At 44.2% G+C, this 10,724-nt stretch overlaps 2 protein-coding genes across 2 annotated transcripts in view; one reads left to right on the top strand and one right to left on the bottom strand.

Moving 5' to 3' along the window:
• The first annotated feature begins 1,316 nt into the window (after window positions 1-1,316).
• LOC119429001 (2-oxoglutarate receptor 1-like) lies at window positions 1,317-2,306 on the top strand. The gene has a single exon (XM_037696720.1). The coding sequence runs from the start codon at window positions 1,317-1,319 to the stop codon at window positions 2,304-2,306; it is 990 nt and encodes a 329-aa protein (XP_037552648.1).
• Window positions 2,307-6,383: 4,077 nt separating this feature from the next.
• Window positions 6,384-10,724, bottom strand: part of LOC119429000 (heparan-sulfate 6-O-sulfotransferase 3-B) — a 15,349-nt gene continuing 11,008 nt past the window's right edge. Inside the window, exon 2 of the mRNA XM_037696719.1 lies at window positions 6,384-7,128. Within this exon, the coding sequence (XP_037552647.1) occupies window positions 6,384-7,128 (745 nt within the window). The remainder of the gene's footprint in view (window positions 7,129-10,724) is intronic.

Genomic DNA, 10,724 nt, shown 5'->3' with positions numbered 1-10,724 from the left:
TTACGTTATCGCCACCTGCTGGTGACGTGTGGTAATGTTACGTTATCTCCACCTGCTGGTGACGTGTGGTAATGTTACGTTATCGCCTCCTGCTGGTGACATGTGGTAACGTTACGTTATCGCCACCTGCTGGTGACGTGTGGTAACGTTACGTTATCGCCACCTGCTGGTGACGTGTGGTAACGTTACGTTATCGCTACCTGCTGGTGACGTGTGGTAACGTTACGTTATCGCCACCTGCTGGTGGAGTCTAGTAATGTTACGTTATCGCCACTTGCTGTGAAGTCTAGTAACGTTACGTTATCGCCACCTGCTGGTGACGTGTGGTAACGTTACGTTATCGCCACCTGCTGGTGAAGTCTAGTAATGTTACGTTATCGCCACCTGCTGGTGACGTGCGGTAACGTTACGTTATCGCCACCTGCTGGTGAAGTCTAGTAATGTTACGTTATCGCCACCTGCTGGTGACGTGCGGTAATGTTACGTTATCGCCACCTGCTGGTGACGTGTGGTAACGTTACGTTATCGCCACTTGCTGGTGACGTGTGGTAACGTTAGCACTTTTGTTATTTAACTTTTATTTAACCAGGCAAAGCCCACTGAGACTGCAGATCTCTTTTCCACGGAGGCTTGGGCCAGAAAGCAGCCTTGTTTTAAAAACCGGAGTCTCCGGTAAAAAGTGCAACAGCGCTAGCCTCTGAGACACCGTGTTGTGCTGACGGAGGAGAAACTATAACTGGAAACAAAAAAAATCAGTTGATATAAAACCAGAACCGTGTTAATGGGGCATATTTAGTTTTAAAGTTTTAAATGAGTTTGCGAAGTGCAGTGTTTGATAAAAACTGTAAAAACTTTCACTTCAAAGTTATTTCCTAAACTCTTAAGCCGCGGTCGTTTTCGTGTTCCTCGTTGGTTCCGGTAAAACGTGGCGATGTTTCTACGAGTCTATGGCAGACAGCAGATGTGTAAAAACTAAATGGGACTTTCTGTTTCCGGTGGATCTTTTTGGTTCAGTTTTTCCTCTCTAACGTTTTGACACAGCAGGTTTTTGAAAGTCTGGACCCAGTGTTTTTGGACTGACTGGTCTGTTTTAAATGCAACGTTTGTCTTTAAAAAAAAAAAAAAAAAAAAGCTGCTTCTGTATGAATCCAAACGTTTTCTCCAGTAATTTACCTTTTAGTGTAAATCCGTTAGAATCTCATTCTACAAAGTGGCACTGTTGTTTTACAGTTTTCAGAATAAGAGTTTAATCAAACACAGCAGTTCTGATGTAGTAACAGAAACATTTCATTGGTTCTGGTTCCGACAGGGTCTCCATGGCTAGCGTCAACACCAGCTGTGCCAGCGTGGAGGGGCCGTTGAATCGTTACTACCTACCTGTCTCCTACGGCATCATCTTCATCGTGGGCCTGCTGGGAAACACCACCTCCATCGGCATCTATGTGACGAAGCTGCGCCCCTGGAAGAGCAGCAGCATCATCATGGTCAACCTGGCGCTGACGGATCTCCTCTACGTCCTCACCATGCCCTTCTTGGTCTACTACTACAGCAGCGGGGGCTTGTGGGCGCTCGGAGACTTCACGTGCCGCTTCGTGCGCTTTGCGTTCCATTTCCACCTTTATGCCAGCATCCTCTTCCTGTCCTGTATGGCGGTTTTTCGTTATGTGGCGGTGGTCTGGCCGCTGAGGGGCGTACGGCTGCAGCAGAGGATCTGGGGAGTCGCGGCATGCTCGGTCATCTGGGTCGTGGCTGCTGCTGAAATCACTCCGATGCTGACCCTGATATCCTTGCACCGCGAGGACAACGACACGCGATGCTTGGACTTTGCGAGCACCAGACCGGTCGGCGACGTTCGGCAGTACGGCTGGGTGCTTACGGCTCTTGGTTTTGGGCTGCCTCTTGCGGTGGTGTTGAGTTGTTACGTTGGTATTGTCAAACAGTTGACCAAAGGGCCCGACCCCAGCAGCACCTGCCGGATGCGAGCGCGGCGCGTGACGGTACTCATCCTGGTAGTCTTCGTCACATGCTTCCTACCTTACCACGTCCTGCGTGTGCTGTGGATAGAAACCCGAAGCTCTTCGCCGACACCGTGCATGATGAACACCGTGCAGGCGGCCTACATTGTCTCTCGGCCCCTGGCTGGCCTCAACACGGTCTTTAACCTGGCTCTGTTCACGCTCTCCGGTGATCGGTTCTGGAGGGCCTTCCTGGGCTCTTTTCAGTGTGAACACTGGGTCAGCAAAGCCCGGTCGCTGCTGAACCTGTCCATCAGCACCAAGGCAGGCCGGGACTCACCTGCGGCGTGACAACACCCGACTGTCTTCACGGACAACTTCATGACCACAACCCAGAGACAGTAGACCTGCTCTTCAACGAGGTCTTCAGTTCAGCACTTTTATATGTACTTTGCATATTTAAACCTATTTCTGGCACTGTAATGTAGAAACACTGACCCTCTAACCCAGGGGTGTCAAACTCACTTACTAAAGGGGGCCAATATTAAAGACCTTTTTCAAACTAAGGGCCGATTTCAGAAACTACATTAACTCAAATCAAGATACCCAACATATTTTCTTGGTCACAGTTTCCTCAACAAGAGTTTGATTGGTCTCATTTGATGTTCTCTGTTGCACTTACGACATCATCATCAAAGATTACTGAAAAAATTTTAGAGTGAAGTATTTGACATTTCACAGAACATCTTGGGGGCCAGATGTCTTCGAGGGCCACATTTGGCCTTGAGTTTGACACGTGCGTCTAACCTCAAAAATACGTCCCGTTTCTCATAAAATGGTAAAAATGTCTCATTAATAGCGGTTATCTTATAAATATGAGGGCATCTCATATATTTGTATCTTATTACTGTGGTTTAAATCCCATTGTTGCGTAATCTCTAAAACTACCACAAAAGTAATAAAAAGCATCTGATGATTATCATCTGGAGTTCTGCATTTATCTCATTTTGACCCCTTAGAATAGTATTTCATATTAGGTTCTCATTAATTTAACTCATTATCTCATGTTTACCATGTAGTACCTAATGATAAAGAAATATAATTGTGTTTCTCATAAATGTAGCTTTTCTTAACCAGCAATAATGATACCAAGTTAAAGTTGTGAAATGTTCTGATAATGATAAATTGATAATTTGTATTCACCAGATGCTAAATAAGTTATGAGATATTCTCATATTAATGAGATCCTGAGTTATAATTGTTAATTCTATTACATTTATGATGGTAATATGAGATGAGTCATAATCCAGATGAGCTAAATATTACAACATAACAGATGTTTAGTTCAAGTTAGGAAATAATTTCTCCTAATTACAGAAGCCGAGACATTTTACTTTTCATGATGTAATCTGCAGATTAAAACTTTCTTATTGGATTATCTTGAGATAATGAAGCAATACGTTTTTCTTCTGAGATCTAGAAATATTTTGACGTCTGTTAAACGACAGGTGGAGTTGGTTTGAGCAGTAAATATAACGAAGAAACGTCCCGATCATCTCGTCCCCTCGTTAAAACGCCTTCTTCAGATAAAAACCTGTTTAACTTGAGAAAACTGAAGGACGTTTGATGCGCTAATAAATCGTCAGGTCTGGAAAAACAGGTGCGCTTTTTTTACAGAGGAAGACCGTTTATAACTTTACATACAAGATTTAATTATCCGTTTGAATAATGTTAATTATAATGTTAATTATACTGTACATAATATCAATAAAACTGTTAATATTGTTAGTATTAATGTTAATAATAATGTTATTAATATTACTGCTGATAATGTTAACAATACTGTTAATAATTAATAATTTTAATATTACTGTTAATAATGTTAATAATACTGTTGACAATACAGTTAATAATATTAAATATACTGCTAATAATATCGTTAACAACAATAATGTTAATAATACTATTAATAATGTTACCAATACTGTTAATATTAATATTACTGTTAATAATATTAAATATACAGTTAATAATAATGTTATTAATAATAATGTTGATAATGTTAACAATATTGTTAATAATACTGTTATTATAATAATGGTAATAATACTGTTAATATTAACAATACTGTTAATGTTAATAATATTCTTAATAATAATGTTAATAATATTGTAAATATACTGTTAATAATGTTTAGTGTTAATACCATAATACTGTTAATGATATTAATAAGTTTATTATAATAATGTTAATACTGTTAATGGTATTAATAATTCTGTTAATAATGTTAATATTATTCTGAATAATACATAATAATGTTAATAATACACTCAATACTATTGTTAATAATAATGTTAATACTATTAAATTGTTAAAATACTGTTAATGATGTTAATACTAATGCTGTTAATAATAATGTTAATATTATTGTTAATGATGTTAATAAAACTGTTAACACTAATGTTAATATTGTTAGTAATACTGTTAATAAAACTGTTAATACTAATGTTAATAATACTGTTGATAATAATGTTAATCATTAATGTTAATAATACTGTTAATGATTTTTTTTTTCATTTACCCTTTATTTATACAGGTAGTCTCACTGAGCCACGAGAACTCATTTTCAAAAGACCTGATGGGGGTTAAGGGCCTTGCTCATGGGCCCAGGGTGGGGCAAATGAGGGTGGGGGCAGTTGTGGGTGCTTCACCTACCCCACCCACATTTTTGATGTTGTTGGTACCGGGGCTTGAACTGGCGATCTTCCGATCACAGGCCCACCGTCTCTACCCCCAATGATGTTAATAAAACTGTTAATAATAATGTTGCTGTGAGGCCCAGGTTATAAAACAAACAAAAACATGCCAACAGTGAGTTTATATAAACTACAACCATAATTTATTTATTTTAGATCCGTCATCAACCCTAAAACCTGACGTGTAACCCTCCTGCTGCCCTTGGGTTAAACGAAGGCTCTGTGGCTCAGTTTGATCCTAGGGCAGCAGCAGGGTTAGTAAACAATGATTTAAAATGTTCTGGTCCGGTAGTTTGATTTGTCATTTATTTGGATGTTCTTCGAGTGTCACGGTTTTAACTCTGTGTTAAAATCATGTCAATGAATAAAATTATAAACCAATAAAAACCTACTTAAAGAAATGTTTGGTAGACGTTTAACCTCGGACATCTGTTCACCTTTACTTTTCTCTAAATCAGGATTTAAATAAAAACATGTTAGCTCTATTTTAATCATATTCTCTCAGTTCACAGTATTTAACGTGCAAGCTAAAATATTAAAAAGACGGTGATTTGTTGTAGTTTGTTTTGGTATAAAACCACTTTGTGCACCTCTCCGGTCTTTACCGGAGTTACATTCAACGTGAATAATAAAGTCGGGGCACGAACTCCTTTAAAGCTGCCCAGAAACAACAAGAAAAGGTCCAGATGTTTAGAGAGCCTCCTAAAATGTTACATTTGATGTTTTGGGGAAGAAAACTTCACTTTATTGTCATAAAACGGAACAAATTTCCCAGACGAAGCTTTTATTTGCGTCTCGGTTCTCCGAGCCGGCGGTAACACCCGACTTGTCCTCGTGGATTTATAAAACGTTTCTCTTGTGCACGCTGTGCGAGTCGACAGCCGGAATGGAAAAGCTATTAGAGTCTGTGGATGTTTGTCCGGAGCGAATCACGGAGCTGTCAGGCCGACTCCACGACGACGATATTAATATGAGGCAATCACCGGCGCTCCCAGCGTTGAAAGGTTTGCTGTCTGTGGGAATTTGTTCAACCTGATTGTTTTTCTACCGTACGGCTGTTCGGCTCTAAATAAAGCAGAAAAAAGCCTTCAGCTTGTATTTTCTTCTGCGGCGGAGTCACGGCCTATTGAAGTTTAAATGATCGTTTGAGAAGCAAAGAGCCGGGTGATCAATGCCCCCGTGGTCCAACGTTGTGCGGCGCTGATGGAAGAGCGAGCGACCCCTGACACTCCGGCAGAAACTCGTCAGAGCGGCTGTTCGTAAACTCACGCCGCAGGTTCTCGCTGAACACGTTTCCTGTGAGAAATTGCCTCGGCCAGGAGGAAGACGCTTCGACGCCACGATGAAGCCGAACACCGCGGAGTCACGACACGATGACAGATCACAAACATCACGTTGAAGACTCCTGGACTCCTTTCTTTATTTATAGGAACTTGCGCAACACTTCTTTGAGGACATTCGAAGCTCTTGCTAATGAATAAATAACTGGTACTCACAACGGCAGAGCCAAAAGTAACAAGAGAACAAACATAAATACAAAATGTTCAAATACATCCATCGTACGGTTAAGACACCTGTCGGCGGTCCAACAAGGAGCAGGCAGGAGGTGCCGACTGCGGAGGTGAGACAGGAAACGGAGGGAGGCAACAAATCAGTCAATGCCACGGCGCTCTCACCACCGCACCACCTGGCTGCTATAATCCTCTGTGGTCACCACCTCTTCCAGCTCCTTCACCTCCTGCTCCTCCTCCTCCATGCCTCCTCCTCCCAGTCTCCACAGTCCAACCAGATAGTTCCTGTGCCTCTGCAGCCTCTCCTGCCGCCGCCGCATACGCTCCTCCTGGTGCTGTTTCTGGCGGTTGTACTGGTAGCGCCGCAGGAACAGCTCCTTGGCGTACTCGTACAACTCCACGTCGAGGGCGTTGAGGCCCTCGATGCGCCACCGCACCTTCTCGCTGATCCCCACGCTGGCGGCGCGCGTGCTGTTGATCTGGGTGAAGGCCCGGATGAAGCGCAGGCCGAACGTCCTCTCGAACAGGTACTGCGTCTTGCGCTGGAACTCCGTCAGGCCGAAGAAGGCCATGTTGCGCAGGTTGGCCTTGGCGCTGGCGAGGAGCACGCGGCCTCGCTCCAGCTCGCTCATGGACGACATGTTGTAGCAGCCCACCAGGCTGAGGTCGGCCAGCATGCGTACCTGCCGGTTGTTCGCCAGGTTTGAGGGGCAGTTCATGAAGTCTGCGAGCAACACGCCCGTCCAGTCGTCCCCGCTGTAGCAGGCAGGAAGCTCGTCCTGCGTCGGAGGCCGGCCGTCACACATATGGAGGGCGGTTTTCCACGTAGCGCCGCGCTGCACGTGCTTCCACTCACTGAGGTATCGTGACACCGGGTCACGTAGCATCGATATGTAGTAGAAGCTCCTGTGGAGACACAAAGACGAAGCATTAGCTCTTTATGCTAGCTAAAAAACATTGCAGCCTGTGAACACCGCCCAACTGGGAACTGAAAGGGGGGGTACCCAACATTTAAGATTTATTTGAAGGTTCGCGTCATGATCATGGCTGTACGCCAACGAACCAACGTTCATGATGTGGACAACCACTGCGTTATCGTTTTCAATGCATTTCAAGCTCAATGATGATGAACCTCCAATAAGACTCTAGTTTTACTGTGATCGTTCCTGACCTGGAACGCTGCCACAGAAACTTTATCCGATGTAGGCGTCACTAAAATATAAAGGACTCGTTCAGCCGAGGTGCTTCAACACATCAGCTTTAAACGAAACGATCAGCTCAGACTAGAATAATAAATTATTCATCGTGCAACGCATCCCAGAGACTTGGACATGGAGTCATCCATTGATAACCTTCATCTGAACAGAGCTACAACCGAACGAGCAACTGTGGGAAGAAGCATAAAAAACATCTGCAATGGTCACCTGAATGTCACGCAGGGAGTGAGAGCGCAGAACGTTAACGTCGTGTTGAAGAATATGACCGTCCGGCGGCTCGTACCTGAAGAGAACGGGTTGTGTCGTTTTACGTGTTTCGTCTTTTATACCGCCGCCCCATCCCTCACGAGACTTCCCCAACGGACTGCTGGTGAATCACCTCGCCTGATAAACGTAAAATTGTTTTTGTCTTAATCACTGGACTAACACAACTCCACGGCGCCCGAGTCCGTCCCAAACCCGGGTCAGAGGTCGGAGTCGTGGCGTTTTAAAAAGAAACGGGATCGACGTTCATTTGTTTCGTAGACGAGCCTGAGCCCTGGATGTCCTCGTAAGAGAGACTAATAATCTCCGTGGATTTCTTCCTGGTAAAATGAAGGTTTAAGAATAATAAAAGACGAGTTTGAAGACGGCAGCTTCAGAGTTTCGTCCTCGCATCATCGTCAACAGTTTATAGACGTAGGCCTGTCACGATAACAAAATTTGCTGGGCGATTAATTGTCTCAGAAATTATTGCGATAAACGATAATCTTCTTTCTTCTTTTGGCTGCTCCCTTTTTTAGGGGTCGCCACAGCGAACTAAGTCGCACGAAGACTCTGCAGTTATTTTTACGCCGGATGCCTTTTCTGACGCAACCGCAGACCACCGAGCTACCTCAGCCCTCTGTGTGGAGCAGAGAGCTGCCATGTAGGGCGCCCAAGGGAGCAGAAGGTGGGGGTTAAGGGCCTTGCTCAAAGGCCCAGAGTGGGACGAATGAGGGTGGGGGCAGTTGTGGGTGCTTCACCTACCCCACCCACATTTTTTTGTTTGATGTTGTCAGTACCGCGGCTTGAACTGGCGATCTTCCAATCACAGGCCCACCTTCTCTAACCTCTGTGCCACCACTGGGCGATCAATTGTCTCAAAAATTATTGCGATAAACAATAATATTGTTTGAAATTTGACAATAATTATTAATTATTGTCAAATTTAAGAAGAAATGTTGGTTAATTTTTGAGTGTAGTACCTTTTAATGACCACTGGATGGCAGTATAAGGCTGTTTGAACCGAAGGATGGATAGTGAGGGAGCAAGCAGCGTGTCTCTAAGAAAAATGGGAGGGAGGGCCACAGCTATGACGCAGGGGTTAAGAGTGCGGCCCATGTTCGAAGCTAGTTCTCATAGCGGTGGTCGTGGGTACGAGTCCCTGTCCCGATGACCCTTCCGCAATGTCTCCCCCTCTCTCTCACCTCGTTTTGCCCCCCACCCTCTACAACAAAAATAGGCCACTAGAGCCACAAAAATGGAAAAAAAAAAAAGGGAGGGAGGCCCCTTGACGTGACATGGGCTGTCTCTCTTCGGTTCTCAAAATGGTGGACGCACCGTGTGGTTTGAGCTCTTTAGCATTTTTCACACAAAACTTTTAATAAAAAAATCAGTAAACAAGTTCTCAGCTTCTTTTTGTAGAGAAAAACAACTTTTTACACGAAGGCACGGGTTTCAACCGTGAATTTTGAAGCTTCGACAAGACGGAGGTTTTGTCCCGAGGCCGGTTTGTTAGCTTAGCTCGTAGCTTAGCTTCTCAGCTTAGCTGCTTTTAACGATCCAAACAACTGATTTTGGATCGTTAAATGGATTTTAAAGAGAAAAGAGAAAGGGCGGGGTCAGTGAAGAACCGGAGTTGAGTCTTTTGTCCTCCAGTGTCTTCAGTAGAAAGAGAGACACAAATAAATGACAAAGCCGATAAATGAAAATGAGGTTGATAATTTTCATTTATCATGCGATTAATTGATTTATTGTTTATCGCGACAGGCCTAGTGTTTCGTAGACGAGTCTGAGCCCTGGACATCCTCGTAAAAGAGAGTAATAATGTCCGTGGACGTCTTCCTGGTAAAATAAAGGTTTAAGTTTGAAGAAGACGGCAGCTTCAGAGTTTCGTCCTCCAACCGTTTATAGACGTCAACTTTCTCACCACTTATTTTTTTGTACCTTTGCAAAGACGTGTTGCGCTTCCGTCAAACAGCCCCCGCGTTCTCGTCTGAACCTGTTCCTCTAACCGCGGCAGGCGGTCTTAGGTGCACCGAGTGATCCGCCGGCTGATGACGAACACCTTTCAGCAGAGCCAAGGATGAAACTAGACATTGCATTTCTCATATCCTGCTGCCGTTAAGTACGAGTGGGAAGAGAGAGACCGAGGCGCCGGCGGAGCGCAGATAAATTCTGATTAGGGTTTAAATGAAAAGACATTATTGAGGACGGTGGAAACAGTTTCATGTGGAATCATTCCTGCGTTTGTTTGTTCCATCTTTCTCGTCTCTGTGGCAGATTGAAACGGTTCAAACGCTGCGAGGAGCCTTCCAGCAGACGAACACGGCTCTGACCTGTGATGCATCGGGGGGTGGAGGGGGGATCCAACTCAATCACTTTATAAACCTTTCTTAGAAGGACGGCAGCTTGGATGAAAAGAGGAAATTGAATGCAGTCATCTAGAGCGCTCAGACCACTCTGACCTCACCTCATGACATGAAGAGAAAACTCAAATTAAATTCTCTTCAGTCAGAGCTGCACGAGAACACCTGGATGAGCCTGAAAGACCTGCTGGATTCTGGTCTCCTGACCGTGCACACGGTTTCCCAGCATGTTTCCTGTACGTATACACAGTGGAAGTAAAACTAGAAGTCCAGGCTCTTTATTGTCTCATCACGTGTTCTTTCATTCGTTCAACCTTTATTTAGACAGGTTAATCACGTGGGACATGAGGTGGAATGAAACTGTGCACACAGGGTCCCAGTTACACCCTCAGGGTTACCTGAGAACTGGTTTCACCCGAGTGTCGGGTCCAGTTAAAAACAGATGGACTCAATTTCAAACAAAACCAATTTAGACCAGAGGTGTCCAGTCCTGGTCCTGGAGGACCACTATCCTTCACATTTTAGACCAGAGGTGTCCAGTCCTGGTCCTGGAGGGCCACTATCCTTCACATTTTAGACCAGGGGTGTCAAATCCTGGTCCTGGAGGGCCACTATCCTTCACATTTTATACCAGGGGTGTCCAGTCCTGGTCCTGGAGGACCACTATCCTTCACAT

Source organism: Nematolebias whitei, chromosome 23 (genome assembly GCF_014905685.2).
Source record: "Nematolebias whitei isolate Nwh7 chromosome 23, NemWhi1, whole genome shotgun sequence".
In the NCBI taxonomy this organism is placed as follows: Eukaryota; Metazoa; Chordata; class Actinopteri; order Cyprinodontiformes; family Rivulidae; genus Nematolebias; species Nematolebias whitei.
Note: the sequence above shows the minus strand (reverse complement) of the source record. Positions and strands in the feature narration are given on the sequence as shown.